This window comes from Equus caballus, chromosome X, assembly GCF_041296265.1.
Source record: "Equus caballus isolate H_3958 breed thoroughbred chromosome X, TB-T2T, whole genome shotgun sequence".
NCBI lineage: Eukaryota > Metazoa > Chordata > Mammalia > Perissodactyla > Equidae > Equus > Equus caballus.
The window spans coordinates 79,343,386-79,360,320 of record NC_091715.1 but is presented as its reverse complement, the minus strand read 5'-3'; the positions used below and the strand labels follow the sequence as shown (position 1 = coordinate 79,360,320).

Here is a 16,935-nt window from a genome sequence, read left to right as displayed (position 1 = left end):
TTATATTCACTAGATGGTATTTAATAAGGCAGGAGTATATTGATACTTAAAAAAAATGTTTAACAAGAAGAGTTGAACTAAAAAAGAATTTTCTGGTTAGCCACAAGTTTACTAGAAGATTCAAATAACCAGAACACCTCATTCATAAAGTGCTTTGGTTTAGTAGAGCCTTTATTGTAAATAGATTTAAACAGAGGCATAACTGTTTAAATAATAAAGTACCTAGAAATGTTGGATGCAAATCACATTTTCATTCCTTCAGAAATTCTAAGTTTCTCAAGAACTGGATCCTGGCTTTGTGAATAGTCCCTACCACTTAGCCAGCAACCAACTTTGTTTAATAAGTAATTCAATTAAATTCTATTTAAAATGTACTGGGGAATACAATAAATACCAAGGAATCCTGTGTTTTTCCATAACGTAGTAAAGGGCACAAATTTATGTTAAAATTCAGAAATATGTAAATCCAGCTATTAGGGACAAATGCTAGTTACTTATCTTCCTACCTAGATTTTGAGCTTTCCAAAGATGGGAGTGACAAGATAGGCTAAAAACGTCATCTAAGTTTAATAAAAAGGATAAAGAATCCTGAGAGTTAGCAAGTATGGAGGGAAGTGAACCTATCCTAGATGGCTAATGAAAATTAATAAACCTTTACCCAGTGCTTAGAACAGTGCCTCACACACTTACAAGAGGAGTTCAGCAAATATTTTTTGTTGAATGAATGAATGAATACCACCATGTCGGTTTGGCAATGTAATGATATTTTTCATGCCTTCTGACCTACAATTCCACTTCTAGAAATTTATTTTAAGAAACTAGCTATAGATGTACATGAAGATTTATGTACAAGGTGTTTTGACAAAGCACTGATTACAACAGCAAAATAATTGGAAATATGCTCAATTTCCAAAAATGTATGGAAATTGTACATTTGGTAATGGTACATTCATACAACAGAATATTTATACCACCATTAAGAATGCTGGGGGCCAGCCCAGTGGCGCAGTGGTTAAGTTCATGCTCTCCACTTTGGGGGCCTAGGGTTCGCAGATTCAGATCCCAGGTGCAGACCTACACACTGCTCATCAAGCCATGCTGTGGCGGCGTCCATATACAAAACAGAGGAAGATTAGCATGGATGTTAGCTCAGGGACAATCTTCCTCACCAAAAAAAAAAAAAGAATTCTTTCCAATGTCATCTAACTAGTCAGCGGTGGAGTCAGGATTCAGATTCAGGCCTGTCCAACCCAAGCACACATTTCTAGGTATGCAGATAAATCTTACTGGTGACTTGAGGCTGGAAAGGATAAAAAGTACAATGGTGAATAGAATCAGTAACTACAATTAGATATTAACATGCTGACACGATAGACTACATCAATAAGATGAAACTTAAACAGGCATACATATATCTGCAACTGAGCCCAAAAGGCCATACATATAATTACAGACTGGGAAAAAGACATAGCTTACCAGTAGCCCATGTAAAAATGTTTAATGAATTTTAAAGAACTGCAAGTTCACTATGTCATGGTCAAAGGCTGATTATAGGCAAGGGTGATTCTGAGGACTCAAAACAAAAATAAATATAAAAAACAAATGTGATCTTAGGCAGCATTAATAGAAATATATCATCTAGAACAAGAGGAGTCAGAGTCTGACTCTAGCCTACCATGGTCGAAATACCTACACCTGGGTCCGGCCCGGTGGCACAGTGATTAAGTTCGCATGCTCCGCTTTGGTGGCCCGAGGTTTGCCAGTTCACATCCTGGGTCGGACCTAACACTGCTCATCAAGCTATGCTGAGGCGGAGTCCCACACAGAAGAACTAGAAGGACTTACAACTGGGATATACAACTATGTACTGGGGCTTTGGGGAGCAAAAAAAAAAAGAGGAAGATTGGCAACAGATGTTAGCTCAGGGCCAGTCTTAAAAAAAAAACTTATACCTGAAGAAAACTCTAACCATTCTGAACATGTTTGGCAGCGAATGATCATGATAGTGAAGGAACTTAAAGCTATGACATATGAGGAATGGTTAAAGTTACTAATAGACTTATCCAGGAAGCAAAACTACTTAAAGTTTAACTGACATCTGAAGAGTGGTTTTGTGGAAGAGAGACGAGAACTTTTCTGTATGGCACCAATGCAAGAGATACAGGGCCAACTGGTGGAACTTATTATGAGACAGGTCTGTGTTTGCCATAAGGAAGGACCTTAAGTTCAATAAGAGCTGTCAGAAAATGGAATGGGCTGCCTTAGGTTCTTTTTTCCAGAGTTTTATTCATGTGGAAGATAAATAGCCACTTAGCGTGCCTATTGTAAAGGGGATTACAGTACCATACAGAAGGTTGAACTAGAAAACATCTAAGGACACTTTCAAAGCTGAGATCTTAATGAATTTCTTAAACTAAGGCTTCCAAATATCAGGGGTACCTGTACACATTTTTCAAGAGAGAAAAGATCAGACTGCTTAGAAGTACTAAGACCCTGTACTACTCAATGATTATTCATTAAGAAAAAAATCACCAACTGTTTTTCATTTGAGTTAGGATTTTAGATGTTTAGGTTAATTATAATCAGTGCTTATTTTGAGACACCTTATAACTATTTCTTTTGACTTATGAAATGTGCCTAACTCTTATATTTCAAAGACATTTTTGATGAATAGAGGTTAGTAAAAACAAAACCTCATAGTTTTTGCATCATATTTATGTTATACAAAATTCACCAACTTTTGTAGGCAAGTTACCTGCTCTGGCTTCACTAGCTGCTTTTTGGAGTCCTCTTCTTTGGCTGCATACACGGTTATAGATGCACATATCAGACCTGTAGGCATGGTTGTCAGCTTTCCCATCTGAGAAAGATATATCAAACAGATATTTTTAATTGAAAAACTCCCCATCCTCCATTTCCAGATAAAATTTTAGGGCATCGGAGGGACACCATGGGTTTCATTTAAATTTATTAAAAACTCAAATACTCTAAATTACTTTATATATTTTTAGGATATAATTCCTAAAATTCTCTTCTCATACAAGATAGTAGAGCATTATTTTTACCAATTTGTTAACTTCCTACTTCATATGGAATATAGTAGTATAATAATTACCAGGAAGGAGTGAATTCAACATCTGAGGGATGGAGTGGGATAGATCATGGTATTCACTCAGCCCACAAACATACATTGAGCAACTACTAAGTGCCAGACCCTGGTCTTAGTGCTGAGGATACATCAGTGAACAAAACAAAGATTCTTGCTCTCATGGAGCTGATATTCCAGTGGAGCAGAAACAGGCAATAAAAACAATAAATAAATTATATGATATATTACAAATTGATAAATGCTATGGAGAAAGTAAAGGATAAGGGTGATCTGGAATACTGGGTAACTCAGGCTGCATCTTGAAATATAACTTATATTTATATTTATAAAAATAATTTTCTTCCATTACAAATCCTTTGCCCCTAACTTTCCCAGTGCATTCTTTTTTATCTGTGTCATGCTTAATCTAAAGCCAAAAGTGACCTTTGTTTTGGATATAACTTGATTTGAATTAAGAAAGCAGAAAAATTACTGGCTCTAAGAACAAAGTGTTCCAGTGTTTATTCAGGTGTCAAAATAATTCCGGAAGATTATCCATTCAACAAGGCCAAATGAAAAGCTTTCCAAGGATCAAAAATTTTAAGAGCTTAATTCTTTGGAGGGGAAAGGAGGCTTGCTGAAATCAACAAAGGACATCTGGACGGAAGAGGTCTCTTTGTCCTACACATAAGCGGAATTGTGCAAGAACTGGAAAAAACACTGGCCAAAGGATTCTAAATGCTCTCTGATAACAGTGATGGTGCCTGCACCTCATTTCTGACACATTTTTTAATATCTCCTGAGTAGAGCTACAGACACTATCTTGTTTAAACTAGGCATGACTCTGATTTAGACTGAGACTCCAGAAATACAGGGTAAAATGAAGACAATACTAATAATAGAAATTTTGTTCACTGCTTCTCTCCATTCAAGCCTCCCTCTAGTGCACGTTAGCATCACAGAATGATTCATCTAGGCCTGCCTTCCCAAAAAACATCACTTTCGATTTCTTATATCCAGTTGGTATTCACTAACAAAATAAGATTTCTACTCCATACCTATGTCAGGTATCAACTAAAAAACATTTTAAGACTGATGCCAGCAAACATGCTCTCCCATGTTCCTGAGAAATGTTGTTAATAAAGCTCTGAAGTGATTATTTGAAGGATGTCAATTCTGACAACATTTAAAAGCTATTTTTAAAACACCTGATTAGACCTTACTTTCCAGATATAAAAAAAATACTTTTGAACTTCAGGTTAATATCTGAAAAATGTTTAACCTAATGTTCTCAGAGTATAGTCATCTTACTCCACATAAGGCAATAATAATTTTACCAAGCAAGGGCTCGCTACCTGACGTGCATAGAGGCCAATACTATGGTACTGGTTTTTGAGAAAAGAAAGAGCTTTATTGTGAGGCCAATCAGAAGGAGACAGAAGGCAAGGCTCTCAAATCTGTCTCCCTGATCCAGGGTTCCGGGTGAAATTTAAGGAGTTAGGGGCAGAAGCTGATTGGCTTGTCTCGAATCTGTCCCTATATGGTAATCAAGTTGCTCAAAGCCAGATTTCCCTTATTAAAGGACTTCTCGCTTCAAAAAAGGTTCAGGTGGCAACATTTCTGAAGATTTTTTGGCTCTGGGATCATCGTGGGGCTACAGGTTCCCACCTGGCACATGTGCAATGTTGTCTCTGTTATTGAGCAAGGTTTAATCAATCAACAACCTGTTTGAAGGAAGCAAAACCAGTTTAAGCTGGTCAATGTTTGATGTACTGTTTCAATAATAATATGTAGACTATAAAATAAATTTATAGGTATTGCTTGATAATTATGATTAATGCTTCAGAGTCTGGATTGACTAACTGAACTAGTGGCCTAAAAAGTGAATATACCTTGAAAAAACGCCTAAGTATCTTCACTACATTTTTTACTCAGTAGGGCAGAGTCCATCCATCTTGACTTTTACTGATGAGGCAGCGTGGCATAACAGAAAAAAACATGAACTTAGGAGTTGCATAGACCCGGTTTTGAATTCCAGTTGTGGAATTTAGTATGCAAATCTCGGCAAGTTTCTTAAGCTCTTAGAGTTGAGCTGCCCAGTATGGTAACTACCATCTACATGTGGTTATTTAACTTTAAATTCATTAAAAATAAATCAAATGTAAAGTTTAGTTCCTTAGTCACATTAGCCCCATTTCAAGTGCACAAAAGTGTACTGTAGTGCACAGATATACAATAATTCCATCACTGAAGAAAGTTCTACTGGACAGTACTATCTTAGAATCTCAGGTGATATATCTGTAAAAAATAGTAACACCTTCTTTTTTATGATTATCATGAAGATTAATTATATTAAAATGGCTTGCACTTGATAAATGGGTAATTATCTTTAGCTCCCCATTCCTTCTGATTGCTGAATAAAGATTTTTCTTCTCACGCGTATTTGATGTTAATCAGGCTCTAGTAAGAACCATAATAACAATAAAAAATATAGCAAACTTATTGCCTCTAAACAAAAAAGGCCAAAATTTTGACAAAAGAAAACAAGCAGAATGGCACACTCAGGCATTTTCAAAACAAAGGTTATACTGATGAAGAAGGCATCACCATCCAAAGAAAGGCAGCTGACTGTATACGGCACTAAAAATTTAGAATTGGGATTGGCAAACTACAGCTATAGGCTAAATCTGGCCTGGACTGTGAGCTAAATTCTCTTTCTAAATATGTAAAGATTTGTAAAAGCAAAAATAAAAAACAAAGAAGACTATTTGATCTTATCTGTCCTGCAAAGTCTAACATATTTACTATCCGGCTCTTTACAGAATAAAAATTGCCAACCTCTGATTTAGAAAATAAAATATTTAAAAAGTATCGGAGGAGCCAGCCCCATGGCCTAGTGCTTAAGTTCAGCACACTCTGCTTGGGCGACCTGGGTTTGGTTCCTGGGCGTGGACCTACACCACTTGTCAGCAGCTATGCTGTGGTGGCGACCCACATACAAAATAGAGGAAGACTGGCACAGATGTTAGCCTAGGGCGAATCTTCCTCAAGCAAAAAGAGGAGGATTGGCAACACATATTAGCTCAGAGCCAGCCTTCTTCAGCAAAACAAAACAAAACAAAACAAAACAAAAAAGGCTTGCCTGAGCTCACCAGGCCACCACAACATGAGAGGGAGTGGCAGAGGCCACCATAAAAGAAAAAAAAATGTATCATGGCTTGGGGGGTATTACAAAAACTTATAAGCTCATAAGGTTGTTAACTAAATAGCATTAAAATTGAGCAGAGGCAATCCTAGTTTGCAGAAGAAGGTAAGACCTCGAGTTAAAACTACTTTTAACTTTAAAATAATGATGTCAATTCAAAATTATAAATGACTTGTTTAAAATCAACGAGAGATAAAAACTGGCTCCCTCCGAAAGCTAACAGCTCCTAGAACAGAATTCTATCATATAGAGATCTACAAATAGCAAGACCAAAGATGAGCATCAGGTAACTCTCCCACAAGACTCAAATCTTCTAAGTGCCTCTGTAATCAAAACATAGTTGATGGGCAATATTGGCAGCAGTTACATTCCATAAATTAGCCTTGAACACTGATTTAGGGAACACTGAACCACTGCTCCTAAGGAAAATACAGGGTTAATTTCTTGTGAACCTCTGGTTACATTTTTATCAACTGATAAATACATAACCTTGTTTTATATGTGTTCCTGTTTAAATACAACTTATTTAATATATATTGTTGATTCATTAACACTGAACTCACAGCAACAGCATTATAACTCATGCCCTGAATGAAGTTTATCGAACGTGTATATTTTCTCCATAAGGCATATCACAGCTTTCTTGCACTTAAGAACACTACATATAGCACTTTCAGCACTATGCATAGGAGCCATTTTAAATACCGGCATTACCAAAAAAAAAAAAGTGAAAAGATGTAGCACTAATTCAACCATAAAAGGGACACTTGTTCACAGTGTGAGAGCTGAAACAATAAGGCAGAGCACTGATTTATTCAACTTCACTTGGTGTAGTGTAAGCCTTGACAGTTATTTCTTTTCCTTTTTTGTAATGCAAGTGACTGACTGATGCTTTGGACTGTGGAGGAATCCATTTCAAAGAGGCATCCACTTCAAAGTGGCTATCTTTCAGAAACACATTGCTAGCCACAGGACTAGATAAAGAGCCAGGCCACAGCTTCCACTGACTGAGGCTCCTTTGTTTTAGGGATCTTGGTTGATTTCAATAACTGACTATTTATGCTACTTCTTTTCTCTTCCTGTGCTTTAAATGCTCACTCTTATGTTTTAAATTCACCCATAAAGAGTGAGCCCGAGAAACCCTAGGCCCCCACCCTCAACCCCAATAAAGGCAGAACCCCTGGCCTGTGCACACTCGCTCTGTCTACCAGCTATCTCACAGTGTCGTCCCAGGTGTGCTGTGTAATTTCCAGGTCCTGTGAGTAATAAGCCTTTATTTTTTCAAAGTCTCCTGACAGTTATTGCTGACAGGTGTCTTGCAATCATAATAAGAACTACAAGGGTCGGTCTAACCACAACATTCGTTATTGATAGGCTGAGACTAGCACAAAACAATTGGTGTCATCAGCAGGATTGCATAATTGCCCATGCAAGTAACTGAGGTGAATGCCCTTTACTTGCAACTTGTTTACTAACCACCTAAGTCAGGAAGATAACACTATCTTGGAAAGGAGCACCGCTTGCTGGGAAGGTCTGTCTTGCTGCCATGTGCTTTTGCACATTGCCTTTGTTGTGTGTAACCTGAGGTATCCAACCCAAAAGGTCATGGCTGCCAAAATAATCCAACCATCTGCCCAGAGTGGACCTCCCTAGGGCAGTGTGATCAAGGCCATATGGCCTAAGGAGACAATTAGACCACTAATTATGAAGGACTTAATTGACTATTAATATGCGTAAGGGTCCTCCATGCCTCAAGGCCAAGCAGAGCTAAGGAGGACGGATTGGATCACACGAGGCTATTGTCACTGCCCAAAGAGAGGCTCTAGGCTAAAGGCAAGAGAAAAAGATTCAGGTAGGTGAGGAGGATGGGAGACCTCCACCTGCGACAACTGACTCAGTGGGTTGTGCCCTGGCTACATGTCATAACCTACAAGAGTGAAATAGCCCTGCAACTAGAAACCAATGGCACCACCAGAGGAAAAATTCAACAGAGGCCTGCAGTCTCTGTGTTACCACTTCACTCACTACTGTCATTCTTCATCCCCTGACCTGATGGGATATTATGGGTCCAATTCCTGGCGTGATATCACTAAAAAATTATTGGACAAATATAAATGTCCTGAACATCTGGTGCCATCACCTCCTAAGAAGCCTGAGGAGGTACACCAGCTCTTTGATAAGTGTAAAACCTCATGGAAGCTTCCCGGGCATTGCACAGTGCCATGGCATACCAAGATGCCAAGACTCTGGTATTATGCTCCAGAGGTCTACGGGCTTTTCTCAAAGACCCTGTATGTATCACGCTAATGGAAGCAAACCGCAATCCCAGAGAGGTCTCTTGGGACACCGTGGAAAAGAAAATGGCCACCTACAAAGAGGGCTCATAGTGACGTCATCCAAAATTTTCCAGTGACAACACGTAAGATTACGCTAACAGGAGAAAATCAAGAAATAGAAACTAAGATCAGAAACTATACCTTAATGAAATTCAAACCTTCCTTAAAGATTTAATGCAGCAGGAAAGAGACAGGGGGATGAATTGGCTATGGTGGGAGGTTTCTTCAGTTGGTTTGTTTGGAATGGACTCTAAATTGCTATTCATGGCTGCCAAAATGCATCAACTGGCTGGTATTGTAATCACAGACCCTCCAGAACCAGTTCAACTGACCCCATATTATCAACAAAGTGATTAAGAATTGCCTTTCAGAAAATTTGCGATGTCATGTAGCCAGAGCATGTGCAGAAGAAATGTTGACATGAAATAACTGCCGAACCAAAGATTCTCCTCCCCACAGAACCAAAGGACAAGGACATGACTGGAACTTAAAAGTCGGACTCTAGCAGAAGCGAGAGATCCCTCGTTCAGGAAGATCTGGTGTTAAAATTCCTTCCCCACCTCATCATAAGCGTTTAGAACCCTACCATAAATGTTTACAACCTCATTATAAATATTTAGAACTCTGTAATAAATGTTTAGAAGCCCACCAATCAAAACCTGTCCTGCTATCATTTCCACGTGCCAGCCTGTTCTCCATAAGCTCTTAAATTTTGCCACAAATCCTGAACTGGGGAGACATATCTGAGGGCACACACCCCATCTCCCTGCAGATGGATCTTGCAGAATAAAGCTGATTTCTCCCCCAAAAGCTGATGCCATAATTAATTGTTTTTTTATGTGCATCAGGCAAGAGAACCCCAATTTTTTTTTTTTTTTTAAGATTTTATTTTTTCCTTTTTCTCCCCAAAGCCCCCCCGGTACATAGTTGTGTATTCTTCTAGTTGTGGCATGTGGGACGCTGCCTCAGCGTGGTCTGATGAGCAGTGCCACGTCCGCGCCCAGGATTCGAACTAACGAAACACTGGGGCCGCCTGCAGCGGAGCGCGCGAACTTAACCACTCGGCCACGGGGCCAGCCCCAAGAGAACCCCAATTTTGTGCAGTAACTGTATCTTTAAAGACCCTAAATTCCATAACTTTCTTAAAGATCCATCAATGGTACATGCTTCTTGCCGTTGAGATAACCAGAGATCCTAAGCCCCCTCGGCTTCCCCCTGAACGAGGCAAAACTAAAAAACACACCTCAGGAGGCATCCCTGCCACCAAGGGAAAAGTCGACAGCGTTATCCAGGCCTCTAGCGAGGAGGAAGAGGGAGAAGGGAAGGCAAAGGCCCCTAGAGCCACCAATATTCTTACCAGGGCCCTCCTTCTCCTCGCCAGAGTATTTATTGCCTGGAGCCACGCCCATCTTTCCTGTCGCAGTGACCACTGCTAAGGCTCACAGTGAATAGAAAACACTAAGATGAAGCCCATCTCCTGCTGTGCAAAACTGCCATGATCCAATGGGTTTACCATTTCCATGACCACAGTGAGCCAAGTGACTCCTCTTCATTTCCAGCCCTGAAGAGGCTCCATTTCCAGGTGGCATTACATTTTAATTAGGGCTGCCAAAACCACCCAAAAGGCACTGAAACTTCCAGGAGAAAACGTACATTTTCTTTCTCTGTCCCTTGAAGATGTAAATCTTACCATGTCTTTGAAATGTAAACACCCTAGGAGGTAGTTAAAACTTTGCCCAGACTGAAGGGAAAAAAAAGAGGGAAAGAAGCCTTTTTCAAATACAAACTGCTATAAAGGCTCCTTTGCCACAGCCTCCATAAGATTACTTCTCAAGGGCAAACACAAATCTTAAAAGTCTTCTTCACAAACAGTAAAACACCTCAGCCATCTGAGCAAGTAAACGATTTTTTCCAACTATTCCTTATAAACTAGTGAGTTTTATATTGTTTTAAAATCGAAGCTATAGGGTTGTGTGTCTGTGGATGTATGTTATATGTATGTGAAACTGTTCTACCTCTGGATAGTACTGCCAAAATTAATTTGCGAAGAATTTTATTCAATTGGCTTAAAGTAAATTAAACATATACAGTCATGCATTGCACAACAATGTTTCGGTCAACGACAGACTGCACATACAACATTGGTCCCCTAAGATTAGTACCATATAGTCTGGGTATATAGTAGGCTATACCATCTAGGTTTGCATAAGTGCACTCTATGATGTTCACAGAATGATGAAATTGCCTAATGATGCATTAAAACGTATTCCTGTCAGTAAGCAGCACACGACTATAATAGAAACTCACACAAATGCTTTTCATGTTCACGTGATCTAGAAAAATATTCAGTATTAAAGCTAGCTTGTTGGTTTAATTAATACAGACATGTCTTCAGCGTTCTTAGCATTAAATATAATGCAGATAACTTTTATTCTACCCTGGTTGACTAGTCAAATAAATTCATGTCATCTCTATTACAAAATTTGTCAACAAGAAAAACAACTTTGGATGATGACTGACGACTGACATCTAATGTCTAACGAAGTTTCTGTAGGTAATGTAGGGGAGGAGGACATTTCCTCTCCCCAAATGGGGGTTCGTCTGGCCGGAGAACGAATTAAATTCACATGAGACAGAATAGCAAGAGAAAATTAAACAAAGCTTTATGAGGAACCATGGCCCGGGGCCTTTCTTCCCTGAAGGAAGAAAGGGCACCGAAGAAGTGGGGTGCACAGAGTGGTTATATACCCCCAAACAGGGTGTTTCACATGTGATTGAAATGTCCCTCCCACAATAGTCACAAGATTGCCCTGTCGGCACAGAGCTTGATGGACACAGCAGGTAGTGGTCTGCTGTCTCAGAGGGCGTAGCCGGAGGCAAGTGGATTGTCTGGAGCTGGACAGTCACAGGTGAGGGCAGCAATCAGTTCCTAGCCTAGGGAAAGATGCTCAATCCTTAAGAAATGCCAAAGTTGGGAGGGGGAGGGAAGTCAGTTACAGGAGGTTACCAGACTAGCACAATAAAATGCAGATTTAAGTCCTTGCCTTTGGTATTGATTAAGAGTTTTTAGAGAGAAGGTCATCTCCTTTCTTCTTCCTGGTACAGAGAGGGAGGCACCTTTTACAGATAGAGATTTACCTTACAAATGTAAACGTGTCCTAACAAAGGGCAAGTTCCATTCCTCAGAGCCTCCTTCCCTGTCCCAGTTTATCAAAAGCAATCAGCCTCAAATAATCCTCATGCCAAAGAGACATATCTTGGGGTGGCCATTTCTAGGTCCCCACAGTAATCTAAACATGATTGTTAAAAACAAACAAAATAAATAGATGTAATTAAGAGTTTTTAGGTGAATTTTTTAGCAAAGATTGTTTTATGATACATCTATTTAAAGAGTCTCCAAATCTCTTTGTAACTTCCACCCTTGGAATTTTTTTTGCTAAGTTAAATGAAATGGTCAGAATTCACTGAATGTCTAGATCATTTCCAAGTAAGATAAAATACTGAGATAGTAATTGCTAAACAAGTCTAAGTTTCCCTACTTTTGACCTCGTATTTCAGAGGAACTGAAGATATTTGGATCTATTAGTAAACACGTTTGGTGCGACATTGGAAAACTGTACTATGAGGAAGCACATGTCTAGAAATTACAAAATTTACTCATAAGTTTGCACATCTAAAAAAGGCAGGTGTGGCAGACAGTTCACAATTACTTACTTCTTAGTTTTCACTGGAAATTAAGGTGTCTTAGGGTTGAAAATTCTATTTAATATATTTGATTAAAATGACTGGAAGTAATAAGGGAAACATCGCTGCATGCAAAGAAAGTAGAATATGTTTTTGAGTAAAAAAGGTATGAAGTATGGAAATGCACTTTTCTTAAAGGAAGGGAAAATGATATTGTCCTAAAGTGAGGCTAATTGTTTCAGATTGGAAAGAGGAAAAAACATAGGACAAATAATCTGAATGTAAAAAGGAGCGTTATGGAAGGTTTGTGGAAAAGGAATCTTGGGAAAGGAATTTTACGTGTGATCAAGCAGGCTAAAATTAGAATGGATCTGATTAAGTAAAAGAAATGAATGAATATATTATAATATCAAAAGTACACTGGTACAAAATTAGAATTTAGTTTATCTCTCTGTTGGGAGGACAGCTTTCTTGGATTGTTGGTCTGTTTTTTTTTTTAACATTGGCACCTGAGCTAACATCTGTTGCCAATCTTTTTTTTTTCCTTCTTCTCCCCAAAGCCCCCCAGTACATAGTTGTATATTCTAGTTGTGAGTACCTCTGGTTGTGCTATGTGGGATGCCACCTCAGCATGGCCTGATGAATGGCGACATGTCCGTGCCCAGGATTCGAACCAGCGAAACCCCAGGCCGCTGAAGTGGAGTGCATGAACCTAACCACTCGGCCATGGGGCCACCCCCCTATTGGTCTGTTCTTGATAAAAGATTATGAAGTGGTTTTTTTCCCCTTTTGTGTAATCTATCTAGAAAGTAAAAATTTTTTGTCTTACCAAAACAACTTAGCGTGCTTCACGTTATCTTTACCATCAGATCTTTGATTACTTACATAAACTGAGTCTTCTCAAGATTAAAAGAACTAAATTTTGCTCAGAAGCACGTAACTTTCTGTATTTGTCTTTGAAATCTTTTATTGTCACTTACGTTAAATGGATAATTAAGTAGCATTTCATAATGATCTCTGATCCTTTTTAGTCAAGTGTCCAAACCTTTTGATGTTTCTGACAAACTTCCTCAAATCAAATTCTAAATGAAGTCTTTTTGACCTGAAAATAACACTGGGATTTTTCAGACAGCCCCTGGAAAATCACAAAGATTTGTCCTCTCTCCTTATAAACAGAGAGAGATTAAACTAATTAGGCTTATTTGATGTGTTAAATTATATGGGAAGCATTGTCAATTAAGAAATAATGCTACATCTTCTGTATGGATATCCTTGTATGGTTATGTTGTTAATATAAGTGTTCTAGAAATTATAGAAAACTCCTAAAATTCTGATATGTCTTGGTATAAAATGATCAGTTATAATTCTAGCTATTATTTTGAAATGTGTCACAAAAATAAGCAAATTCCCTTGTTAATTGCTCTGTCTCATCAGATCATTAGCTATAGCAATTTTTAAGTCTTTTCATTATTTACAGAGTTATTGTTTTACTCATGCTTTTTGCAAAAGTGCTTCATCTTCAAGGAGACGCATGGAAAATACTTTAGAACACAGGTTTCTGATAACTTTAATATAACAAAACTGAACTGGGTAAGAATTTCCAGTTCTAATGGAAAAACTGGATTCAAGCAGAACAAAAATTAATCATGTGGGACTGAATGAACTGATGAGGATGATTACATTTATCTTTTTCTCCCTATCTGATCCTTCCAGAATTCAGAAACTCTTAGTGAGCATTCTTATTTTCATGGCAATATAGCTATTTACATAAGTTCAATAAGAATCTGTTCTCCTCGTGAGAGGACTCAATTGGAAACACTGGTTATATTACCAAGGCTTTGACTAAAACGTCATATTTGAGAGAGACATACCTAGACTCAGATATGACCATCAGCTTTAAGGAACTAAGGTTAACTTTATGGAGCCAACGAAATCCCTTGGAAAAACTGGCCTGGTACCTTGCTTATAAGGTTCCCAGCTGAATTACCAGGTGAGTAAAGAAACTCACTTCCTGGCAGGTGCAGGAACCTCAAGATATTTGGGGGACCTTGGGAAGAGAGTCCTTGGCTTGTCTTTCCTGGCCTCAAGAGGCCTTTAAAAGTTCAATCTGAGATTCCTTATGAAAAGTTCCAGCAAAGTATATTTACATGGTCAGTTGCTATTCTTGCTGTACTTATGTAAATAATCAGGCCATGTTTACTGAAACTAGACTTATTTTGCAAACAAATTAGCCTTACTTTGACTATCTTTGGTAAAAATGGAGGGTGATTTTTGAGAGAAAAAATGTATTTCAATGGAAAATTATAGTATACCCTTGTGGATATCAGATTCTAGTCCTATTAATTGTCTTTGAGGCTTTGTTTCCCACCTGTAAACTGGACTGGATGCTGAATTATTCTCGTTTCCTCCAATATCTGCCTACAACTCTCCAAAATGATGTTTCCATTTTTTCTCCCAGCCGTCTGACTTAGAGTCATTAGGAACTAAAACTGGCCTTTTTCCAAAGCCATGCAAATTAAAGTTGGACAACTTGATATAAACTTCAAAGAAATCACCACAACAGCTCATGTACAGACAATCTTTGTGCCTGTTGCTGTATAGGGCACTCAGAAAGCTCACCAGAGAAATTCAAACTGCAAACCAGGAAAATGTGTCAGATTGCCACTGCCTGCCCTCATTTCATCTGAAGATTCTTTGAGCCCAGCATCTAGAAATCTCAACTGGCTGCCTTCAGAACTCAGAAACTGGCATTATAATATGATCCAATCATTAACTTTTGTGGGTTTTTTCTTCTGTTTCAAAAGAAATGCCTCTTATTAAATACCTGATTATTTGTACCATATAGTCTTACCTTAGGGAACCATCACCAGCTCCCATAATGAAGCACAACCCTTTAACTAAACTGAACTATTCTCAGGACTAAGAGACTAATTTGAGGAGCTATGGAGCAATCTATCAACTCAGGACAGGTTCAAACCTACTTATACCACATGGCCCAAGATGTTAAAATATTTCACAATACCCAAGTCCTTTAATAGATTCCTAGGCCCAGTCCCTAAGATCACTGACCTATTTGCATGGCTGGACCATTCAAGTTTGGAATAATAGATCCAAGTTTGGATTTCGGACTATTGCCTGTATAATTATAGGATTTGCTACTATAATCCTATTTAGATGTGTACTTTCTAGGTTACAGTGTACCCTCTCCCTGACTTTTAGCATATGAGCTACCCAGGCAGTCAGTGTCCTCACCATTGATTCTGATGTCTGGGCATCACAGGGTAGATTGTAATGTGAGCCCTGACAGGTTTTTTTTCTCTTTTTTGTAATGCAAGTGCTTGACTTAAGCTTTGATTGCTGAGGCATTCATCTCAAAGAAGCTATCTCAATAGTGGCTTCAAATATCTCTTCGAAGTGGCTACCTCAAATAAACACACTGTCAGCCATACAACTAGATAAACAGGAAGGCCACCTCCCCTGACTAAGGCTCTTTTGTTTTAGAGATCTTGGTCGATTTCAATAACTGACCATTTGGGCTACTTTTTCTCCTCTTCCCACTTATTTATTTTTTTTTTTTTTGAGGAAGATTAGCCCTGAGCTAACATCTGCTGCCAATCTTCCTCTTTTTGCTGAGGAAGACCGGCCCTGAGCTAACATCTGTGCCCATCTTCCTCTATTTTATGTGGGATGCCTGCCACAGCATGGCTTGACCAATGGTGGGTCGGTCCACATCCAGAATTCCAACTGGTGAACCCGGGCCACCAAAGCAGAATGTGCGAACTTGACCACTGTGCCACTGGGTCGGCCCCAAACCACTTATGTTTTAAATTCACCAATAAAGAGTGAGCCCAAGAAATCCTATGCCCTCACCCTCAACTCCAATAAAAGCAGAACTCCAGGCCTGCTCCCACTTGTGTGCTCTCCCCCCACCCCATGAACTTGTTGTGTGGCCCAGTGTACTGTGTAATTTCCAGGTCCTGTGAGTAATAAACCTTTATTTTTTCAAAGTTTCCTGATAGTTATTGCTGGAATATGTCTTGCAATCATAATAAGAACCACAAGGGCCGGTCCAACCACAATATTTGTTATTGATAGGCTGAGAAGGGCACAAGACAGTTGGGAACATAAACATATGGGTTTTCTCTTCTTTACTAACAGAATTGGAATTTAAATTTCTCTTCTGTAAGAATTTTTGTTACCTATTTTGTAATAAAGAGCATATATTTATTATAGACTAATCTAAAATCAGTCCTAATTATTAGTTCTGCTTTAGAGATGTATCATCATGTAGCAAAAGTTGTTTTATTAAATCAAGAGTCCTGTGAAAAGTGTAAAACAAAATTAAAATTTAAAAAGGTAAGCCCTAAAAACTAAAAGAAAAGTGAAATAAACCATGTAGAGGTAATGATCACATAGACAGGAACAATTCAAAGTGAATTTACAACTAAGTAATTGCCCGTCCCTAATGGGCTATACTCAAAGGACTTACACAAACCTAGATGGTATAGCCTATTACACACCTAGGCTATATGGTACTAATCTTACGGGACCACCATCATATATGCAATCCATCGTTGAACGAAGCGTCGTTATGCAGTGCATGACTGTATTTTACTGCTACT

At 38.7% G+C, this 16,935-nt stretch overlaps 1 protein-coding gene across 4 annotated transcripts in view; it reads right to left on the bottom strand.

The window, feature by feature from the left end:
* Nucleotides 1-16,935, bottom strand: part of APOOL (apolipoprotein O like) — a 70,862-nt gene that overhangs the window by 32,873 nt on the left and 21,054 nt on the right. For all 4 annotated transcript variants that reach the window (XM_005614307.4, XM_005614308.4, XM_070257178.1 and 1 more), the window contains one exon: nt 2,756-2,860. In XM_005614307.4, coding sequence (XP_005614364.3) covers nt 2,756-2,860 — 105 coding nt within the window. The remainder of the gene's footprint in view (nt 1-2,755; nt 2,861-16,935) is intronic.